Below are 24,317 nucleotides of genomic sequence, written 5' to 3'. Positions count from 1 at the left end.
TAATCGACACCAGGGAGGCTTCCGGCGTCGAACCGCAGAGCGAGTCGGGAAATGATTTTAAACTGAGAAGGCGGCTGAAGGCTTGGTTGCCGCTTCTCAAAGGCGGGGTTTCAAAGCTAGCTGAGCTCCTGAAGGGCTCAGGTGGAGAGGGGTGAGTTGGGACCTAGTGTCCCTTGCCCTTCCCCTCCTGAGGCAGAAGCCGACTTCACAGGAGCGAGGGTCGCAGAGTGGGTGGCCGGGTCAGCGGAAATGTCCCTCCCGGGGTGAATCGAAGGACGTCTGAGGCAGCGGAGGTCTTCTTACAGGGGCGTTTGTGTTCCTGGTGAACCCACTTACTGTGGAGCGAGAGGGAATTTGGAAGGGCCAGGGGTTCCCTGCAACTGTCTCTGAGCTGCCATTTTGGCGGTTTTTTGTTTTTGTTTTTGTTTTTTTTTTGTTTTTTAAACTTCAGGGGACTTTAGTCTCGATCCACACTTTTGGAACCAGATTTGAAGAATGATTCGTGAAGCCGGAATGGGTGACAGCGTCATCACAGCATTTCATTGGTAAGACGCTTTGTGTTTGTCCAGGACGGGCAGTAAGTTCTATTTTGCCCTTTTGTGTGTTCCTTATCTTTACAACACTTGTGTGTGCTTGGCACTCGGCCGAGCATTGGCGGTGGGATTTAGGTATTGGTGGCAGTGTAGAAACGTGAATGATTTACCGCAAGAAACCCCAGTGAGTTGTAACTGTGTGTTATGAACTGCAGTGGCAAGGAGAGTTGGCTGGAGAGCTAGCTCTGTGGACCCCTGCCCTTTCCTGAGGACGCGAACCCTACAGGATGGATTGCATTTGGTCAGATGGGAGGAGAGAAGCACTCTTAATTGGCTATAGGCTGAATAAAAAAGTCGGGGAGCAGAGGCAAACTTGACAGGAGGAGTAGGAGGGTGATGATCAGTCTAGAGTAGGGCGTAGGGCAGTGGTTCTTAACCTTTCTGAAGATTGTCTGCTGGACCTTTCTCCATCCCCCTCCGCCACTAAATACACATGCCCACAACATTTTGCATAGGACCGGAGAGGGTTGTTGGATTTTGGAAAGTCCATTTGTCCACAGATCTTGGGGTAAGAACTCTTGAATCGGTAGATGAACCTGGATAGTAGCAAATAATAAGATCAGCCAAGGTAGGACCTTGAGACTCAGAGTTTTGACTTCATTTAAATGATGTGTGGGAATTGTTGGGATCTCCAGCATTGTAATGGCAAGATGAAAGGGGCGTCTATGCGTCCCTAGTTATGGGTTAGGGAAAGGGGTTAACATTGGGACACCGAAATGAGTTAAGGTATATTTTTAACCTCTTCATTATTGAGCAGGGTAAAATTGCACATTATTGAGTGTGGAGTGAGAGTAAAATAGATAGAAGTCATTTTCTGATTTTTAAATGTGTGGTTGGGCTATTTCACGTTATTACAGTATTATATACTTAAGGGAAATGTTTTCTCAAAACCAACCAATCAGTGCTAATAGTCTTTTCTCACCTACATGGATTTAAAAAAAATTTTTTTTTTTTAATTCATAGCATTTTTCTTTTAAGGAGTCAAATTCAGCAGGGCTTTTTTGCCTTGAAATTGATCTTTACTCAAATGCAGTGTGCAAGGAGATAAGAGTACCCACTCTGACTTTATACTGTCTGGGTTCAAGTCCTGGTTCTTGCACTCTTTAACTGTTTCTTTGTCTTCCCATCTATCAACTGGAAACATGATAACCCACTTGGTGGGATTGTTTGAGGATTTAAATGAGTGTATTTGTTAGGGGCTTGGACAAGTACCTGGCACCTAATGAATGCTCAATAAATGTTAGCAGTTAATCCAAATGACAAATTTGAAAGAAACGTTCTGTGTAGATGGGACTGATTAAGTTTTAAAAATTTCAAATTTTTATTTATTTTTGAGAGAGAGAGAGAGAAACAGAATGTGAGCGGGGGAGGGGCAGAGAGAGAGGGAGACACAGAATCCAAAGCAGGCTTCAGGCTGTGAGCTGCCAGCACAGAACCTGACATGGGGCTGGAACTCATGAACTGCGAGATCATGACCTGAGCCGAAGGTGGACGCTCAACCGTCAGAGCCACCCAGGTGCCCCAAATTGTAAAGAGCTAATTCAGTATGCGCTTAAAGCTAGAATGCTTTAAAGTAGTTGCTATTTAAGTTATGTGGTATATGATCTTGCTTGGGCATTATCTGAACATTGAGAACTGTATGTTTTATTTATGAAATTTTGTGCAAGACAGAGGGTGGCCTACTTGGACACAATGAAATTTATCTTAAATATAGAAATGGTATAACTTTTCATTTGTGAAAAACTTTCTTCAAAGGGTTAACTGTGCTAGTACTTGGGAGTAGTTATTATAACCTTATATATAATTCCTTTCAATGAAAGTTATAATTTCAGAGTTCTATGAAATTCTTCTGTTCAATTAAACCAATACTCGTTAACAGTTAACACTCAGCATTATATTAGGGTAATTATATAAGCGATATAAAAAGCATTGTTTCAGTCAAGGTATTTTAGTTGTGTTGGAAAGAGAAAAAATGCACACCAAAAAAAAAAAAAAAATACTACAAGGAAGTATATGAATATGGACCAAAATGAGTAGTACAGACTAGATGGTCAAGGAGAGCTGTGTGAGCTGGTGTATTATTAATCTCCAAAGATTGTATGAAACATTATTGAGAGATTTTGTTAGGCTCATCCAGACGGTTTTTGGGCTTTTAAACAGTATTGACCTTGAGATCTTCTTTTATACACACACACCCATACACCTATACACATTGCTTCCAGGAATGAACTATTGATACAGAGGTGTATAACATAGGTATTTTGGGGAAATTAACAAAATTCTACTTGGAAAAAGATCAAATTCGAGCATGATCTTAAAGGAGGTGAAATGATAAAAAGACACTTCAGATAGAGAATATGATTGATAGGCAAAAACAAGACAAGAATATGTTTATCTAGAAGCAGGATAAGGGCAAGCTGAATTATGAAAGACCTTAAATAATCAGCAGAAGAGTAGAATTTTCTCATCACTGTAAAGTTTTTTGCACAGGTGACGAAAGTGTCATTGCTGAAGAATGGATTACCTGTACATATGGAAAATGCTTAGTTGTGGTAGTAAGAACCTGGAGGTAGCTTTGGGAATGGATGACAAAACTGTTGAAGGAAAAACTCAGGAGAATGTGCTTAATGACTATCAGTTCAAGAATGAAAGTATCTTAAAAGAATTTAAATTAACATAGAAAATTGACAGGAATTTGAAAATGGACCAGCAAACTTTTGGAGAAGGATGTGAAGGAGTTGAATTTAGTTTGAACCTTCTGTTTGAAGTATCTGTAAGATATTCATAAAAATAGCCTATAGCAAATGGGAAATGTAGGACTTGGTTAAAAAGTCAAAACTGAGGGTGGGGAGGGGAAGGGAGAGAAATAATTCATTGATAGTGAGAAGAAGAATCAGTGAAACTATGAGCATGAGTTAACTTTTTAGTGTTCAGAATTCTGGTTTTATTTCTTTTCTGTAGACCATGGATCCTTATGATACACCAGAATCGACTCCGAGGCACGGTGCATCCTCAAGGCTTAAAGATTATTTTATAGGTGCCACCCCTTTGCGGAAACGATTAGAATCAGTCAGGAAGCAGGCTTCATTTGTCCCGACTCCACCTCGAAGGAAAATTCCTCAGTGTTCACAATTACAGGTATGCTTTTTGTGTTCCTTCATGTTACTCAATAATTGAGAACATTTGTGGATAAATTTTGCTTTTTATTACCTTTTAATGGTATTTTTTGTATCTCCTTAAATCTCTCAGATAATAAATGAGAAATAGTGAAAAATATTTGTGAGATAGTGAGAAGTAGTGAAAGTAGTTACACCATCAATACCACCTCTGTTATGTCTTTTTTAAAAAAGTTTATTTTGTGTACATAAGAGCGCAGGTACAAGTGGGACAGCGGTGGAGGGCAGGGAGCAGAGAGAAGGGAGAAAGAATCCCAAGTGGGCTTTGTGCTGTCAGCACAGAGCCTGACATGGGGCTTGGTCTCACACACTGTGAGATCATGCATGACCTCAGCCAAAATCAGTAGCTGGATGCTTAACTGACTGAGCCACCCAGGCTCCCCTGTTATATCTTTTAATCTCCAGCATTTCCACAGTATTTGTCCTTTATGACGTTGACGTTTTGAAGAATGTAGTTTCCTCCCTTATCCTTTTTAAATAGAATATTCTTTGTTTTGTATTTGACATTTCCTCGTGACTAGATTGAAGTTCTGTATTCTTGACTGGAATACAGCGTAGATGCTGTTGTCCTTGGGGATAACATCTGGTAGCACACAGATGATCAGTTGTGATCATCCTGTCAAGGTGCTGCCCAGTGGTTACTGTTTTATTCCCCTCTGCATCTGATAAGCAGTCTGTGGGGAGACACTTTAGGATAATGTAAACATTCTGTTCTTATCAAAATTTCCCCTTGCATTTAATATCCATTGATAATTTTTGCCTGATTCCATAATCAGTTATGAGTTATAAGAATTCATAACTCTGATGACTCATAAACAATTCTGAAGGTTTATAATATTAGTAATTTGTGATTTCGCTGGAACATGAAATAAAACCCTAGTTAGTGCAGGTTTGATGTGTGGTTTTGAGGAACTTAGCAGAGTCTGGCGAATCAGTCCCCCACACCTTCCCTGTAATCTTTTCTTGTCAGTGTTGTGTGCTTCATGTCTTTTGGGATATGAGAAAATTTTTGCTTCTTTCTGAAAAGTTTCTTAAATTACTAGCGATGGTGATGAAAGTGATGGTTCTTAACCATAGAACAGAAATTGTATATAAATTAAAGATTGGGATATCCAGGGGTACCTGGGTGGCTCAGTTGGTTAAGTGTCCAACTCTTGATTTTGGCTCAGGTCATGATCTCACACTTCATGAGTTTGAGCCCTGCCTCAGGCTCTGCGCTATTAACAGAATCTTGCTTGGGATTCTCTGTCTCCTTCTCTCTCCGCTGTTCCCCTGCTCACGCTTTCTTTCTCTCTCTCTCAAAAATAAATAAACATTTAAAAAGACAAAAGGATTGGGATGTCCAATTCAGTGCTTCCTTATCATACAAATAATTTTGTATCATATAAATTTTCTATCATGCAAATAGTTTTGCTGTACCTTTTGATAGTTATAAGAAAGTTTATAACTTATAAAAGTTTTATACAAATTTCCATGAATACTGTAGTCAAAACAAATATTTTTATCAAATGGACAACTGTAATGAAAGTTCCAACTATCCAAAACATAGTTGGAGCTGTAAAACTATGTCAGGAAGTATGAATTCTATAGAACAATTCAGGATAAAAGTAGGGACCTGTATGGGGGTGTATGTGAAGGCCCTCAATAATGCCATAGAACCAATGTGAAGGATGTGTTGTTGTTGTTTTTTTTTTTAAGTTTATTTATTTATTTAAAAAATTTTTTTAATCTTCATTTTTTGAGAGAGAGACAGAGTGAGCAGGGGAGGAACAGAGAGAGAAGGAGATACAGAATCCAAAGCAGGCTCTGAGCTGTCAGCACAGAGCGCCATGCGGGGCTCAGACTCACCACCCGTGAGATCATGACCTGAGCCAAAGTTGGACGCTTAACCAACTGAGCTACTCAGGTGCCCCTATTTATTTATTTTGAGAGAGAGGGAACGCACACAAGCGTGTGCACTGGGGAGGGGCAGAGAGAGAGGGAGAGGAGAATCCCAAGCAAGGTCTATGCTGCCAGTACAAACCAGACATGGGACTTGAACTCACAAACTGCGAGATCATGACCTGAACTGAAATCAAGACTCAGCTACTTAATGGAATGAGCTACTCATGTGCCGCAGAAGTGTTTTGTTTTTGATGGTACCAGTGGTTCTATTAGAGCATGGCAGAAATACTAAGTGTTTTTTTATTTGATCGACTGAATTTGACATTGGGTCATAGAATGGATTTACTGCTAAACATTTAAAACAATTACATAATTAACATGAATCAAATTTGATGCCCCAGGAATAGTTACTATTTTTTAAATCCATAATCTAAGTTTTTAAATGTTCATCCAATAAATATATATTGAACAACTGTTCTAGATGGCAGTGTTCTAGGTGCTAGAGATGTAGCGCTGAATAAATCGACAAAAATCCCTGTTCCCTTCAAACTCATACTCTAGCAGGGAAGACAGACAATAAAAATCACACAAACATATGATACCAGATAGTAATAAAGCATGTTAAGGAGATACAGAGTGACAAAATTGGAGTGGGTGCAGGTGCAACTTTACATAGGGTGGCCTCTTGAGTGACATTTGGACAAAACTGAGTGAAGGAAGGGAACATGCCATGTGAACACATGTGTGGAGAGCATTCCAGAGGGAAGGTACAGTGAATGAAAAGCCCTGTTCAGGGATCTTCAGAGTCCTGCAGACTCCAGTCTGGTTGGAATGTAAAGATCAGGTACACAGATTTGTAGTAAATATTTAAAATTCTTTGATTAAATTCTTATTTACTAATGTTTCCTAATTCTTAAACTACTGTTGTCTTGATTGTTTTTTCTCTCTAGGAAGATAATGATCCTCAAAAGTTTGCATTTCTTCTGCATAAACAATGGACTTTATATAGTTTAACTCCCCTATATAAATTCTCCTATACTAATCTCAAAGAGTATTCTAGACTTCTGAGTGCATTTATTGCTGCTGAAAAGCAAAAAGGGCTTGCTGTTGAAGTGGGAGAAGACTTCAACATCAAAGTGACTTTCTCCACTCTCCTAGGAATGAAAGGAACACAAAGAGACCCTGAAGCATTTCTTGTCCAGGTATGTTGTATAAACGGTACTTGCTTCTCAGGAAAAGAATCCGCACTGTCTTGGTTTAGAAATTGTGGTATTTTCTTACTGGTTAAAAATATTTTGAGCTTGTGATTTATAACCTTTTTTATGTCTTGTTTGACCAAATTGTAGTAATTAGATATGGCCAACTTAAAGATTTTTTTTGTGGGGGGCACCTGGGTGGCTCAGTCGGTTAAGCGTCTGACTTCAGCTCAGGTGATGATCTCCCGGTTTGTGAGTTTGAGCCCCACGTTGGGCTCTGTGCTGATAGCTCAGAGCCTGAGCCTGCTTTGGATTCTGTGTCTCCCTCTGTCTCTACCCCTTCCTCACTCACACTCTGTCTCTCTATCTCAAAAATAAATAAACATTAAAAAAAAGGTTTTTCTAAAATAAATATGATTATGATATCATGATTATGATATAATATCATGATTATGATATAATATTTATTTTAGAAAACTTAGAAAATACATAAAAATACAAAGAAAATTAAAAACCACAGTTTAACATTTTGGCATACATCTATTTGGCAATAGACAACCTGAGTAAGCTTCTCATTTGGAAAGTTATTAATTATTGGTTCAATTTCTTAGTTTATTAATTGAATCAATTCAGTTTCTTGAACCAATTCAATTTCTTAATTGAACCAATAATTAATAACTTTCCAAAATAGGAAGCGCCAGGCCCAGATAAGTTCTGGTAAAAGCTGCCAAAAGTTTAATTAAGGAAGAAATTATTTTAATTCTATAGTCTCTTTGGAGTATAGAACCAGAGGGAATACTTTCTAACTCATTCTGCCAGGCCAGTGTTACCCTAATACCAAAACTAGACAAAGATTATTTAAGAAACGACAGATTGATCTCTCTCATGAACATAGATACATCTGTCTGGCTATCTGGATCTATTAAAATTGGGATCATATTGCCCATACTTTTGCATTATGGCTTTAAAAAAAAAAATGTCATAGGTAATTACTCATATCATTAAGAATTCTACATTTTATAAGTATATCTGTGTAATTCTATGGTTTTTACTAGGACCAAATTCCTAGAAGTGGAATTTTAGCAAAAAACAAATATGTAACACGGGGCCCCTGGGTGACTCTGCCCTGCATTGGGCTCATGGAGTCTGCTTGAAATTCTCCCTCTCCTCCCATCCCCCCTCACTTGCACACACATATGCACACTCTTAAAAAAATGAAAAATAAAAAATAAAAATAACATATCATTATATATTGTGAAATGTTCAGTTACTCTTACTTAAAAGTAGTATGACTATCTTGATTTATTAAGAAACTGGATTTATTATTCATGCCTGCTACTTCTGTTTATTCTGAGTTAACTCATAGTCACCACAAATTAAATTCTGAAATGGTGAAAAGATCTAATTTTGTTTATCTGTATAGATCGGGTTAGAAAACTGGCCTGCAGGTCAAATCTGATTTGCTGCTTGTTTTTGTTTTTTGTTGTTGATGTTTTTCTAAATAAGGTTTTATTGGAACAGAACTCCTTTCATTTGTTTACATTATTGTGTATGGCTGCTTTTGTGCTACAACAGCACATTTGAGTGGTTGCTTACAAAGCCTAAAATATTTACTGTCTGATTCTTACAGAAAAAATTTGCTGACACTTGGTATAGATCTGGTGTTGGCAAGGATCTTCAGGAGTCTTAGGGGTAGGTTTAGCTGCATAAAACAGAAAGCTAAATAACAGTGAATTAGATGCCTATCTTGAGGTTAATTGATAGAGGTTTATTTGTCTTTTTATTTAAAAAAAAAAAATTTTTTTAATGTTTTATTTATTCTTGAGAGAGAGACAGAGCATGAATGAGGGAGGGGCACAGCGAGAGAGGGAGACACGGAATCCGAAGCAGACTCCAGGCTCTGAGCTGTCAGCACAGAGCCCGACGTGGGGCTTGAACTCACGGGCGGTGAGAACATGACCCGAGCCGAAGTCGGACGCTCAACCGACTGAGCCACCCAGGTGCCCCGAGGTTTATTTGTCTTACAAAAAAAGTGGAGTAAGCTGTTTAAGACTGGTGTATGCTTCATGAATTAATAACTTAGGCTCCTTCTATCTTCTGTATCATCCTTGGTGCATGGCTTCCATCCTTAAAGTCACATTGGAGTCTAATATGGCTCTTGAAGCGCTAAATATTAGATGCAAGTTCCAGGCAGGAGGAAGTAGGGGGAAGATGGGAAGGGCAAATAGGATGCCTGCCTGAGTAAGTTTTTAATGAGGCTGCTAAGACCCAACCACTTCTTTTTGCATCCCTGTTGGAAGACAGACTAGGAAATTTTTCTTTTTTAGTGGGTGCTTTGCTACCTCCTTAAAAGCATCTCATTAAAAGCACAGTTTTATTGTGGAAGGACAAGTAGGTACTGGATAGACAGTAGTCTTTGTCAAATGAAGCAGTTGATTTCCCAGAGAAGTGATGTGATTTGCATGTCAACAGGTAAGCAACTGTTCCAGTGCAGAATAGAAATGACCTCTTGAACTCTTAGCAGAGTGTCCTAATAGTTCGCAAATTAAACCTCATTTCTTCACAGGGTTCCCCAACTTTTAGGTTATAAAAGTGTGATAGACATGTCTGGCTGGGCTTTAAGGTTTTTGAGAATCGCTTGTAGTCTCTTGAACAAGAAGGCAAATATGCTAAAAGTAACTTTTTAAATGATGATCTCTAACGGGATCTGATACTGGGCTGTGTTCTTCACCTTATCCTGGTCAAACTTTAAAACTTCTATGAATATCTTGGGGCGCCTGGGTGGCTCAGTCGGTTGAGCATCTGATTTTGGCTCAGGTCATGATCTCATAGTCTGTGAGTCTGAGCCCCGCGTCAGGCTCTGTGCCGACAGCTCAGAGCCTAGAGCCTGTTTCGGATTCTGTGTCTCCCTCTGTCTCTGACCCTCCTCTGTTCATGCTCTGTCTCTCTCTGTCTCAAAAAAATAAATAAAGGTTAAAAATAAAACTTCTATGAATATCTGGAAGGTATGTTTATCATGTAGTTTATAAATTTGAAGTTTGAAGGGTTAGTCAGTCTGCTGGAAAATATAACCAAGATTCTAAAAAATCTGAATGGATTGGCACAATGGGTCAAATTGAGAGTTAAATTTTAATAGGAATACATGTATTCCTCTCTATATTATGGGAGATTTACCTATTAACAGCAAGAATGAATAGGGATAATTTAAAGCTGTCAACTAAAAATTAGAAAACTACTGCAATCTAAGGTTATATTAGTAGTAGTATAATCTAGGTCTTTTTGAAGTAATTATATTCACTTATGAATGACTCTCATGCAGAAGAATTTCAGAGTAAGCAGGATAATGTGTGTATCATAGGAGGAATGTTAAAGAAACTGGAGATGTTGAACCTGGCATTACGTATGATTGGGATTATCAGATATTTGAAGGGCTTTTTCTGTGGAAGAGAGAGTAGATTTGATTTGTTCTACATGCACATAAAGAAGAAAGCAGGACCTGTGGTAGATACTGTGTGCCTAACATATGAAAGAACAATGTTAAGTTGATAGAGCTGCCTTAGGAAATCCTGAATTCTTCCTCAATGGAAGAATTCAAACACATTGAATATATGACTTTTTATAGTCCCTTCTGAAGTTGAAATTTTGAGGGCCCCCTCTCCCCCCCAAGGATAGCATACTTGGTTATACCATATTGGCATTCCTTAATGTGCTTATTTTGCATTTTGGCTGCACCAAGATCTTGCCATATACCATGTCCTAATAAGAATATTAAGAGGTAGGAGTGCCTGGGTGGCTCAGTGAGTTGAGCGTCTGACTCTTGATTTAGGCTCAGGTCGTGATTCCAGACTTGTGGTATTGAGCCCCACATTGAGGTCCATGCTGAGCATGGAGCCTGCTTAAGTTTCTCTCTCTCTCTCTCTCTCTCTCTCTCTCTCTCTCTCTCTCTCTCTCCCTCCCTCTCTCTCCCTCTCTCTCCCTCTTTCCCTCTTTCCCTCTTTCCCTCTTTCCCTCTCTTCCTCCCTACCCTACCACCCCACCCCTTGCCCCTCTTCCTGCTTACATGCTCCCTGGCTCTCTAAAAAAAAAAAAAAGAAGAAGAAGAAGAAGAAATATTAGGAGGAAAGTCAGTTAACTTGATAAACCCTGATAATGATTAGGGAGATTATTCCCATTATGTTTTTTTGGCAAATAATACAATATATCTTCTTATTTTTTAATGTACTAATTTTGAGAAGGTGTAACTTAAGAGTAAAGGTACTTTTGAATTTAATGAACTCCCCCTTTTTTTTCTTTGTAGATTCTGTCAAAATCTCAGTTACCGTCAGAGAACAGAGGACAAAAAGTGTTGTGGACTGGTTGGTTCTGCTGTGTATTTGGAGACAGTCTTCTGGAGACCGTTCCAGAAGATTTCACCTGTGTACCTTTATTTCTTGCAAATGGAGCAGAGACGAATACAGCTATAGTTGGAACCTGGTTTCAGAAAACTTTTGATTGTCATTTCAGTTCCTTAGCAATCAATGCGTTTAATCTTTCCTGGATGGCTGCTATGTGGACTGCATGCAAAATGGACCAATATATGGCTACTACTGAATTTCTTTGGTCTGTACCGTGTAGCCCTCAAAGTCTGGACATTTCTTATGCCATACATCCAGAGGATGCAAAAGCTTTGTGGGACAGCGTCCACAAAACACCCGGGGAAGTTACTCAGGAGGAAGTTGACTTATTCATGGACTGCCTTTATTCACACTTCCATAGGCACTTCAAAATTCATTTATCAGCCACAAGATTGGTCCGTGTTTCAACATCTGTAGCTTCAGCACATACTGATGGAAAAATAAAGGTTAGTTTGAACAAATCTAGTTAGGTAATTTTTTCTTATTGCATAGTTTTCAAAATGTATAGAGATTGTATTTTCCACATTGAAGAAACACGTTTGAATGCTAATTCGAGACAGTAGAGAGATTTTATGCTTTCTAAATGATTTGCTAGAAAGTCTTCAGCCTTTAGATGCAGCTCTGTAATGGAAGGATACTATATACTGTGTGCTACAGGCTTTGGTAATAAAATGAATATAGTAACTTTGAAACTTTCAGAATTATGTTTTCTCAAACTTTGAAATAATTATCAGAGCGCCAGAGTATTTTTTGTGTTAGATCAGAAAATTATAGCCAGAAATACCTAACTAAGATGGCATCTTTATATTTTAGACTTTTCTGTCTCTAGTGGCAAAGAAATAATTGACATTGTTTTATTCTCTAGGAAGTTTTTTTTTTTTTTTAATGTTTTACTTATTTTTGAAAGAGAGAGTGTCAGCAGGGGAGGGGCAGAGAAAAAGGGAGACACAGAATCTAAAGCAGGCTTCAGCCTCTGAGCTGTCAGCACAGAGCCTGGCACAGGCCTTGAACTCATGAACCATGAGATCATGACCTGAGCCGAAGTTGGGTGCTTAACTGAGCCACCCAGGCACCCCTACTCTCAGCAAAGTATTTATTAGAGGACATCTCAGAAATAAACTGAGAGTAGGTACCTAAATATAATAAAATATATTAATATATTTAAAATGTATTAAACTATGGCCACAGTAAACACTCTGAATATTGGTCTTGTCACTGAGCTAGGATTCTAATAGACCTTAATTTTATTTTATTTATTTATTTATTTTTTTCAATATATGAAATTTTTTTTTTTTTAATTTTGTCCCTTGGATTTTATTTTATTTTTTTATTTTTTTATTTTTTTTATTTTTTAATATATGAAATTTACTGTCAAATTGGTTTCCATACAACACCCAGTGCTCATCCCAAAAGGTGCCCTCCTCAATACCCATCATCCACCCTCCCCTCCCTCCCACCCCCCATCAACCCTCAGTTTGTTCTCAGTTTTTAAGAGTCTCTTATGCTTTGGCTCTCTCCCACTCTAACCTCTTTTTTTTTTTTTTTTTTTTTCCCTTCCCCTCCCCCATGGGTTTCTGTTAAGTTTCTCAGGATCCACGTAAGAGAGAGAACATATGGTATCTGTCTTTCTCTGTATGGCTTATTTCACTTAGCATCAGACTCTCCAGTTCCATCCACGTTGCTATAAAGGGCCATATTTTGTTCTTTCTCATTGCCATGTAGTACTCCATTGTGTATATAAACCACGATTTCTTTATCCATTCATCAGTTGATGGACATTTAGGCTCTTTCCATAATTTGGCTATTGTTGAGAGTGCTGCTATAAACATTGGGGTACAAGTGCCCCTATGCATCAGCACTCCTGTATCCCTTGGGTAAATTCCTAGCAGTGCTATTGCTGGGTCATAGGGTAGGTCTATTTTTAATTTTCTGAGGAACCTCCACACTGTTTTCCAGAGTGGCTGCACCAATTTGCATTCCCACCAACAGTGCAAGAGGGTTCCCGTTTCTCCACATCCTCTCCAGCATCTATAATCTCCTGATTTGTTCATTTTGGCCACTCTGACTGGCATGAGGTGATATCTGAGTGTGGTTTTGATTTGTATTTCCCTGATAAGGAGCTATGTTGAGCATCTTTTCATGTGCCTGTTGGCCATCCGGATGTCTTCTTTAGAGAAGTGTAATAGACCTTAATTTTAAATGTTTTCTTTTTTAATTCTTTTTTAATGTATTTATTTATGAGAGAGAGAGACTGAGCGTGAGCTGGGAGGGCCAGTGAGCTGGGAAGGGCCAGAGAGAGAGGGAAACACAGAATCTGAAGCAGGCTCTAGGCTCCGAGCTGTCAGCACAGAGTCCAATGCGGGGCCTGAACTCATGAACTGTGAGATCATGACCTGAGCCAAAGTCAGAAGCTTAACTGACTGAGCCACCCAGGTGCCCCAATAGACCTTAATTTTAATCTTCAGAGCAACCCTGTAGTAGGTATTTTTATTCACATTTTATTTTTAAAACAAGGAAACAAGGCCAAGATAGGTTTTAGTGATACCTGCAAGATAGTTTGGTAAGAGGAGGAGTCAATATTTGAGTGCTTATCTCTTAGGTTCCAAAAAGTTCATACTCTATAAGCACTATATTAGTGTTTTTCAAACTGAAAGTCATAATGCAATAGTAGGTTGGAAAATGATGGGAAGAGAACAGCTTTAAAAAACAAAAGAAATCTGGGTGCCTGGGTGGCTTAGCTGGTCAAGCGTCTGACTTCAGCTCATTTCATGATCTTGCAGTTCATGAGTTCAAGCCCTGCATCAGGCTCTGTGCTGACAGCTCTGAGCCTGGAGCCTGCTTCTGATTCTGTGTTTCCCTCTCTCTCTGTACCTCCCTCGATTGTGCTTGCTCACTCTCTCTCTCTCTCAAAAGTAAATAAACATTAAAAACAATGAAAGAAATATAATGGAAAATATAAAAATGAGTATCACATGTGGTAAGGGTATATACATTTGCTTGTGCTGGATCATGATGTTAAATTTATTTCTTACTCTGATTTCCAGTAAAACATTTGAAAGATTATATCATGTTATTTTGAAATTATAAAGGGAAAAAATTCCATTTTAGCACCTCAGAATTCAGTGTTCATGAGGTCTGAATATATTTTAAAATTTTGTTTTCATATGCTCACCTCCATTAGTAAACTACATTTAAAAACTGTTTTGTAAAATGTGTTCTTATGAAGATTAACGGTGGTTCTTAAGCACATTTATTTTATATGGTCTATTGTAAATCTAAGAGCCCCTCTTAATGATGTAAGACAGTAACTGGCTCCTAGCTTTGCATAATGCCATGATGATAACTAACATTTATTAAGCACTGATTGTGCCAGCCATTTTTAAGCATTTTATGTATATTGTCTCATTTAGTTTTTCACAACAACCTATTTACATAGGTTGTAAAGAGAAAACTAACACAGGGAATAAGTAGGTTCCCTGATATCACACAGGTAATAAGTGGACTTTGCATTTGAACCCAGTCATCTGACTCGAAAGCTTATGCTTTTTTTTTTTTTAATGTTTGTTTATTTTGAGAGAAAAAGTGAGCTGGGGGGACAAGAGAGAGGGAAAGAGAGAATCCTAAGCAGGCTCCACGCTATCAGTGCAGAGCCCGACGGGGCTCTATCCCAAGACCCTGGGATCATGACCTGCGCTGAAACCAGGCGGAGGACACTCAACTGACTGGGCCCCCCGGGCTCCCCAAAGCTTCTGCTTTTAACTGCAACAGTGTACTGCTGCCAAGAATGATGTGTCAGCCAGGTTTCTGCCACCTGCTTAGTTTCTACAAGATACTTTTTTAAAAAAAGTTTTTTCATTTTTAAATGTTTATTTGAGAGAGAGAGAGAGAGAGAGAGAGAGAGAGACAATCCCATGCGGGGTTCTCATTGTCAGCGTGAAGGCCGATGCAGGGCTCAAACCCTTGAACCGTGAGGTCATGACCTGAGCCAAAATCAAGAGTCAGACACTTAACCAACTAAGCCATGCAGGTGCCCCTCTACAAGGTACTTTTGGAGTCTGTATCCCTTTGAGAAGAAGGAAGCTGTGGAACCTTTTTCTAGAAAATGTAGATCCAAGCGATTCGTGGATTCCCTTCTCTCTCCTTACTTCTTAGGCAGATAGCCTAACTGTGGAAGCCAGGATAAATAAGAACCTTAGTCTAGTTATTTCTAAGCACCACTGACTAATAGTTGTATATTTATTAAAGTTAGTAGTCTTCATTAAGTAAAATCTATTTGACTTAGAGCCACAGTGGTATGGGTTGATCTTAAGGTTGCAGATACGGAATTTTAAATAAGCCTGGAATTTTTATCAAACTGCTTTGTTATAATAATTAATTCTAACTTTAATTTTGTTTGTTTGTTTTTTTCAGATTCTGTGTCATAAATACCTCATTGGAGTCTTGGCATATTTGACAGAACTGGCAATTTTTCAAATTGATTGAGGTCTTGTGGGAACTATAAATTATGGATTATATAACTTTTTCTCACTGATTATTTGCCTGATTTCTATGCTGAGAGGAACTGCAGGAGAAACATGCATCTATATCTGCATCTGTTTTCCTCTCAGTGCCTTTGGAATTGCCCAGATAGAAGCCAAGAAGGATCTAGAACAAAGAAGGTGGTAGCGAATGAATCACAGCCAGGTGTTCGTATAATAGTCATGATGATCTGGGAGGCCAGTCTTTAGAAAATGCTGAGTTGTTATTTTCTTGGGCCATCTTATATCAAATTTTTAGGATTCAAATGAGATATCTCTAATATTGAGTGTTTTTGATTTGGGTCTTTAAAAAGCTTTAATCCCTTTTAAGCATTTTAGACTTGGATTCAGAGAGAATTTCTGTCTTCTAAAGACATTTTCCTACTATCATTTCACTGTAGAGAGTTGGCAATCAAAATCCTCTCCAAAGGAAACTAAAAATTAATATACATTTATTAAAGCCACTAATATGCTTCTGTTTTTAATGCTGTTCAATTCTTATTGCAATGTTGAATTAAATATTCACTTTTAAAATGAAGCAGTGTGTTTATCAGTGTCTTGGTGGCAGATCTTTAATTAATGTCTCAGGAATGAGAAGTCATAGGCTTTTTCTGTAGCACAAAGGTTACAAACCAGCAATTATATAGAACCATACTTATAGAATTGAAAGGGACCTGTGAGCCTCTTTTGAGAGCAGCAGTTATCTTGTTTAACTTTCATGTCCCTAATTTTGCTTTAGCACAGTGCTTGGTAAATGTCTGCAGGTTAAGTAAATGTATTTTAACCAACTCTTCCATTTTATAGATGAAAACTATGAGATTGAACAACTTAGGAGACTTGCCCAAGATGATATGTTTAAATCTCTTGTTTTAATTTATGGAGTATGGGAACATTTTGTTTTACTTTAGAAACTCTTTTTTAAAAGTTGTCTGAAAGGAAATTAATAGGCCGTCTTTCTAAAAGGTTAACTTTTGGAATGGAATATTATTTCATATATACTAGGAACAGCAGAGATAGTGGAAAAAGCATGGGCTTTGGAGTGAGACAGTCATTCATTTAACTAATATTAAGTTCCTGCTGTGTACTTAGAATTGTATTGGGTAACAGGGATATAGCAGTGAAGACAAAAAAGATCCCTGTCATTTGGAAATTACATTCTAGTGGAGGAAGGCAAAAAATAAATAATTTCTGTGGAGATAAATACCTAAGGCAGTACAATATGGAAAGGGGGTCTCTCTGGGTAGGTGACATTTGAGCTGGGTCCTGAATGCTGAGGGAACCAGCTGTGTGAAGATCTGTGGAAGGGTTTGCTAGGCAGGTGAAATGGCGAGAGCAAAGGCCTTGAGATAGGTAAGAGGTTGGCTTATTTGAGAAATAAAGGAAGTCTGTGTGGCTGAAGGAAGTCAGGGTGGAGTAGTATTAGATGAGACTGAAGAGATTGTGCAGCAGAGACTTATTCCGTGGGTATGTCTCCCAATTTTTGACTGAACATGTGGTTGTCCAGAATAAAGATGGTCTTTTCTGGCCTTTCTCATAGGTAGGTGTAGTCCTATGACTAAGTTCTGACCCATGGCATATAAATGGAAGGATCAGGAATCTTCCTTAAAAAACAGCAGACATATACCCCTTGGCTTTTTCTTATTCTTCCATCTTTGCTGCTTGGAACACATATAATGACTGGAATTCTAGCCACTCTTTTTGGTCACGGGGATGCAGGTCAGGTCATAGGAATGGTGGAACATGGCCTGAAACGAGTTTGTGCCTTGAGGACTTCTTGAGGCTGAACCCCAGTGCCACCCTTGGGCAGTCTTCCTATGGACCTGTGTGTCAGAGAGGTAAACTTTTATCTTGTGCAAGCTGGTGCTTAAAGACATTTTGGGTCTCTTGCTCATAGCCAAACCTAATCTTGATAGAAAGAGGCAGGATCTACATCATCTAAGTTTTTGTAGCTATTTGTGAAGAGGCTGGATTTCATTCTAAATGCAGTGGGAAGCCATTGAAGTTTTAAGCAGGAGAGAATATTACCTAATCTGTATTTTATAAGATATGAGGGAGAATGAATTATAGGTGGACAAGAGTGAAAGGGAAAACAGTTAAAAGATTGTTAGAAATGGTACAAATTCAGTGGAGAAATTAGCAATATCTAGCAAAATGTTGTAGGATTTACCCTTTAACAAGCAATCCCACTTCTAGAATTCTATCCCCAAAACTCCCTGGCAAAATATAAATGAAGCCCGTATAAGGCTATTTATTGCAATGGTGTTTGGTAGCAAAACCGAAAACAATCCAAGTGCCCATCCCATGGGGATTGTTTGAATAAATTATGGTATAGCGACACAATGAATTACCACTATGTAACCATAAAAAGGTTTGTGGAAGATAATCTAATACTACCATGGAGTGATCTTTTTTTTTTATATAGTTTTTTAATTTTAATTTTTATTTTTTGACTAAAATACTCATTTTATTTATTTTTTTAATATGAAATTTATTGTCAAATTGGTTTCCATTACAACACCCAGTGCTCATCCCAACAGGTGCCCTCCTCAATACCCATCACCCACCCGCCCCTCCCTCCCACCCCCCATGAACTCTCAGTTCGTTCTCAGTTTTTAGGAGTCTCTTATGTTTTGGCTCCCTCCCTCTCTAATCATTTTTTTTTCCTTCCCCTCCCCCATGGTCTTCTGTTAAGTTTCTCAGGATCCACACAGGAGTGAAAACATTACCATGGAGTGATCTTGATCTCTAGGATATGTTATGTGAAAGAGCAACTTGTGGACAGTGTGCTGTCTGTTATGGATGGACTGGGTGAAATATGAATATGTGTGTGTATTTCCTTATGTTTCCAAAAACCAATGGAAGAATAAACCAACTAATAAAAATGGTTACTAACTAGGGGGAAGGAAGGAACTGGGTAAGGGGGACAGAAATTAAAGTTAAAACTTATCTGAATGTTCCTCTTTTATAGTTTGGAACCATTTAAGTGTTTTATATAGTTCTGAAACAAAATTAGATCAAAAAGAAAAGGCAATCCTTAAAAATTGAAAACAAATGAACCTAACTATATTAAGTTCTTGCCATAATCACACAAATAATTATTTTTAGTATCTTTAAATCCTAGTATTTTGACTGTACATTGTCAGCTATGTCTTAGGAAAAGAAGAGCAGCAAAGGAATTTAAGTTGCACTCAGTTATCTTGTGATTAATAATATTGGTATTGTTGTTTTACCACTGTTTGTAATAAGATAAAACATGTAACAATGTTACCAAGATTTTGAGTGTAAAAGAAAAGACACAATTATAAAGTAAGCTAAGTAGAAACTCTGTAATGTTAAATTTGAATTGGAAATACCAGAGTGAACTCATTTACTTTCAAAATGCAAGTTTTTAATTTTGATGAAGTCCAATTTATCAGTTATTTTATTTCTTGTGCTTTTGGTGTTGTGTCTAAGAAACTGTTGCTTAATCTAAGGTCCCAAAGAATTATTCCTATGTTTTTTTAAGGATCTTATAATTTTAGGTTTAAATTTAGGTTTGTAATCCATTTTGAAGTTTTTTTTAAAGTTTATTTATTTGAAGAGAGAGCATGCAAGCGGGGGCGGTCAGAGAGAGGGGGAGAATCCCAAGCAGGCTCTGCACTGGAAGAGCAGAGCTCGATGTGGGGCAAGATCTCAGCAATAGGGAGATCATGACCTGAGCTGAAAACCAAGAGCTGGACACTCACCCAGCTGAGCTACCCAGGTGCCCTCCAGTTTGACTATTTTATGTATGGGGTGAAGTAAGCATCCAAATTAATCATTTTGCATAAGGATATCCATTTGTTCTAGTACCATTTATTGAAAAGACTGTTGTTTTAAAAGTCAATTGGCAAAAAAAAAAAAAAAAAAAGAATCAGAAGTCAATTGGCCACAGATATTTATTTTGGGACTCTCAATTCTATTTCATTGATGTCAGTCCTTATGCCAGTACCACACTTTTTTTTTTTTTTTCCAGTTTATTTAGAAAGAGGGTGCGTGCAAGCAGAGGAGGGGCAGAGAGAGGGAGAGAGAATTCCAAGCAGACTCCATGCTCAGTGCAGAGCCCAACATGGGTCTCAATCCCACAACGGTGAGATCATGATCTGAGCCAAAATCAGAAGTCAGATGCTTAACTGACTGAGCCACCCAGGCCCCACCATACCACACTGTCTTGATTACTGTAGCTTTGTAGTGCATTTTGAAATCGGGGAGTGTGAGTCCTCCAGCTTTGTCCTATTTTTCAAGGTTGTTTTGATTATTCTGGTCTTTTGCATTTCCAAAGAATTTTAAGGTCAGCTGGTCAATTTCTGTAAAAAAAATTAGCTGGGATTTTGATAGGGGTTGTGTTGAATCTGTAGATCAGTTTGGGGAGTACTGCCATCATAATTATATTAAGTCTTCTAATCTATGAACACGGGATATCTTTCCATTTCAGAATTTCCATTTTAACAGTGTTTTATAGTTTTCAGCATACAAGTATTGCACTTTTTTTTTGTTAAATTTATTCCTAAGTATTTTTTTATGCTATTGAGAATGGGTTTTTTTTCCAAAATAAGTGAAAATTATTTTATTTTCTATAGATAAGTAGCCAGGCAGTTTCGAAGTAGAGTTACATGTACATCTGTTCTAGATGATGACAGGAAGATAATTTTATGTGTTTTGTGTTTTTAAAGATGCGCCTTTCAAAAATATGCTTGCACTTTTATACATTTGGATTGATTTGTTAATTTCATTTTTTGGATTCTTTGTTGTGAGTATATATTGTTCTTGTATTGTGTGACCTTGCTGAACTTGTTTATTCTCATTTTTCAGTGAATTCCTTACAATTTTCTGTATACAAGATTCATGTTGTTTGTGAATAAAGACAGTTTTACTTAATCTCAATACAGATGCCTTTTGTTTCTTTTTCTTGCCAAATTGCCTTGGCTAGAGTCTCCACCATAATGGCAGATAGAAGTGGTGAGTAGTTTTTTTTTTTTTTTTCAATATATGAAGTTTATTGTCAAATTGGTTTCCATACAACACCCAGTGCTCATCCCAAAAGGTGCCCTCCTCAATACCCATCACCCACCCTCCCCTCCCTCCCACCCCCTATCAACCCTCAGTTCTCAGTTTTTAAGAGTCTCTTATGCTTTGGCTCTCTCCCCCACTCTAACCTCTTTTTTTTTTTTTTTTTTTTTTTTCCTTCCCCTCCCCCATGGGTTTCTGTTAAGTTTCTCAGGATCCACATAAGAGTGAAAACATATGGTATCTGTCTTTCTCTGTATGGCTTATTTCACTTAGCATCACACTCTCCAGTTCCATCCACGTTGCTACAAAAGGCCATATTTCATTCTTTCTCATTGCCAAGTAGTACTCCATTGTGTATATAAACCACAATTTCTTTATCCATTCATCAGTTGATGGACATTTAGGCTCTTTCCATAATTTGGCAATTGTTGAGAGTGCTGCTATAAACTTTGGGGTACAAGTGCCCCTATGCATCAGTATAGAAGTGGTGAGTAGTTTTATATTGTTCCTTAGTGGGGAAGCATATTTCATTATTAAATATGATGTTAGCTGTAGGTTTTTCATACGTGCCCTTTGTCAGATTAAAGAAGTTCTCTTCCTAATTTGCTGAGGGTTTTTATTATGAATGGCTGTTGGATCTTGTCAAATCATTTTGCATCTGTTGAGATAATTTATGATTTGTATTTCTTTTCACTTTCAGTTTCCGGTTCCTCATATGAAGAGCTTAGAAGTAGCCACTGTGTCCCTAACAAGGAAAAAGCTGAAGAGATGGAGAAAGCAACAGTTCTTCTTGGGTCCAGAGAGAGGGAAGGATACAGGATAAACTGCGTCCCCCTAGTTTGGAGAGTGGTATAGAGAACAACGGATTTGGAATCGGGATGTGGTTTGAGGTTCAGCTTCCACCATGTCCTTTTAACTTTCTAAGCTTCAGTTTACTTACTAATAAAATGAAGATGATTGCCAGCCCAACCCAACTCCAAGATTCTTCGTAAAATTGTGGAAATCACTATGCAAATAAGCTAATATTCTTTTATAGCAATGTCATTTATATAATAAGTACATATTATTCCATAATAAAACTGGACCACTTTCAGTGGAAGGAAAAAATAACTCCTTAGGCTCCAATGAACACTTTGGCCAGTACTGTAGTTGCTGGGTTTCTGCTCTTGAATCACTCCTGTGAATTGCTCCTACTAGGAACTTGGCTACTTATGGAGGGTCTAATCCCTAGGATTTTGTTCCTGTTCTTACTCCTCTCCTTTTCTTACAATTTATGCAATAGTAGAGTCTTGGGAAATATGTCATTTTGGTCTTAAAGACTAACTTGATACAGTACTGTAAGGATCTCATAAAAGTGTTTATAATTTTTTGATGTTACATACCAGATTTAGTCAAAGTCTGTTAGTATATTTAATTCTAGGCCCTGTTTCAAGTAGGCTTGGAGTAGCAGTGTGGCGTAGAAAGAGAAATGGAGTGGGAGTTTGGGGAAATGTTATTTAATGTTGGTTCTATTCATTGACCATATTTATTTACTCTTTGTGAGGACTTCTTTGGTTTTCATTCTTAGAGCAAATAAATGGGTTTGGCCCACATGACTGTTAAGAGTCCTTCTGGCTCAAAAGTATATAATTCTTGAGTGTTCCACCAGAAAATAAGTTTAGAGGTTAGGTGATAAAATACTATTATATAAAATATATAATAAAAATTCATAATTCTAGCTGGCAATCCTTTATTCCTTCAGGTTGAAAGTACTTACAACTTCACATATAGGAAATACAAATGATATAGAAACTAAATAGCAGAGACACAAGCACTAAAAAGCATTAACCAAAACTTGTTTTATGGTAAATACTACCTTTATTTAAAAAAGTTATACATGCTAGAAAAAAGCATAAATGATACATGTAAACAACTGTTTACCAAATACTTAGTTCTTTTCCTTGTAAAGGTGCAAATGATCTTTAAATGTAAACACAAAGTTGCCAAACATTTTTGTAGTTGGGGGGAGGGAGGAGAAGGTTATTCCTTTCGGTTGTGGTTAAAGTCTTATTCAAAGATTTTCCTGCAAAATACACTGAAAAAAATTGCTCTATGAACACAATGATAAAACTTTGACCACTGAAATTTGTATCATTTTTTTCCTTAAAAATTTTAACTTTTCACCAGAAAGTGCAATTTGAGAGAAGTAGTTAACAGTGGCTTTATAGAATGAAGATAATGATATATAGTTTGTATAAAAGAACCAAGGTTTTATTAATAAAATGCCTCAGTTTTACTCATTAGCATGTACTATTACACGAACTGAAGAATTCATTCCCTTGGAGGCTGTGATTATAGGTCAGCCTCAGCTTCAGCAGGCCTGAGCGTCAAGTGTAAATTGCGTAACAGTATTCACTGCTGGGGAGAAGACGTTTCTCCCTGCTGGTCCTTAGTAGCAATAAGGAAACAAGAAGGAAAGTTGTTTCAGTCAGTAATATTTTTGAGCAAAAAGTCTTGCAGAGTAGCACATGATTCTATCGGAGGATTCTCGACAGCATATAAGAATTGTATAGTGTTTTTACAGAGGCACTGAGCAGAGCTCTGGAGCTACCAGAAATTCTATGAAAATACTATCTTGAAAAAAGACTTTAAATATAGTGGAAAACAAGTTCGTATGGAAGGAAACAAGATGCAAACTTCCACTGATGAAAACTTTAGTGTCTGAGTCCTGGTTTTATCTATCCAATATTCCTTCTGAGTTGTACTATTTAAAATGAGTGTTTCCTTTCTGTTTGTTTGTTTAATATTTTCAAGTCTTCTGGTGCTTAGTGCAAGGATGATGGCCAAATAATACAGTTTGCATCCCTATCTTTGTCACTGGGTGGTCCTTGTAAGTAGTGGAGCCACGTGGATGGAGTGCCTGGCGATAACAACTAGATCGTGTACAGCCCTTCTCCCCTTATTAGTATTTTCAAACTTAGTATCTTAGAAATTAACTTTTGCTGCTTGGGAGTTTTTTACCTTTTTTTCCTATCCTTTTTTTCCTTTTTTAGTGGGAGGAAGGTTAAATCCGAAGCAAAACAGGACGAAACAACAACAAAACCCAACAACAACAAAAAAACCTATGATAAATTAAAACCAAAAATAAATATTCTGCACAGAATTGAAAATTTTTGTGCAAAGGTGGCATCTTGCAGTTGAAGTACTTTCACTGTATTTATATTTCCATATGTTGAGGCACCGGCAAAGAATAAAATTTGTTCTAATGTTTTCTTGAGCTGTACAAAGCTCCAAAGTCAAAGCTCTTCAGAATACAGAGGAGCGTATACGACTGTCTTCTAGATGTTCACCATATATGGGATTCACAATGTGTCATTTTAATAACTCCTACACCACCCCCCAGCCGACGGTAATTCATCCCGCCATATAACCTGCAAAGAAAAATAAAATCAGATTTCAAAGTGGAAAAAACACTGTTTCTTCTATAACTTATGTTAATAAAACACGTTTTCTATCACAACTAATATTTTTATTCTTTTAAAAGTTAATG

General features: G+C 37.7%; 2 protein-coding genes across 2 annotated transcripts in view; one reads left to right on the top strand and one right to left on the bottom strand.

The window, feature by feature from the left end:
• The first annotated feature begins 29 nt into the window (after positions 1-29).
• CENPL (centromere protein L) lies at positions 30-17,360 on the top strand. The gene is made up of 6 exons (XM_060643553.3): positions 30-151; positions 452-545; positions 3,555-3,731; positions 6,604-6,855; positions 11,147-11,689; positions 15,654-17,360. The coding sequence occupies exons 3-6, from the start codon at positions 3,558-3,560 to the stop codon at positions 15,723-15,725; spliced, it is 1,041 nt and encodes a 346-aa protein (XP_060499536.1). The 5' UTR covers positions 30-151; positions 452-545; positions 3,555-3,557; the 3' UTR covers positions 15,726-17,360.
• A 5,262-nt stretch (positions 17,361-22,622) lies between these two features.
• The window catches only part of KLHL20 (kelch like family member 20), a 64,201-nt gene continuing 62,506 nt past the window's right edge, over positions 22,623-24,317 (bottom strand). The window contains exon 12 of the mRNA XM_060643552.3: positions 22,623-24,198. Coding sequence (XP_060499535.1) covers positions 24,114-24,198 — 85 coding nt within the window. The 3' untranslated portion in view covers positions 22,623-24,113. The remainder of the gene's footprint in view (positions 24,199-24,317) is intronic.

Source organism: Panthera onca, chromosome F1 (genome assembly GCF_046562875.1).
Source record: "Panthera onca isolate mPanOnc1 chromosome F1, mPanOnc1 haplotype 2, whole genome shotgun sequence".
Taxonomy (NCBI): Eukaryota; Metazoa; Chordata; class Mammalia; order Carnivora; family Felidae; genus Panthera; species Panthera onca.
Note: the sequence above shows the minus strand (reverse complement) of the source record. Positions and strands in the feature narration are given on the sequence as shown.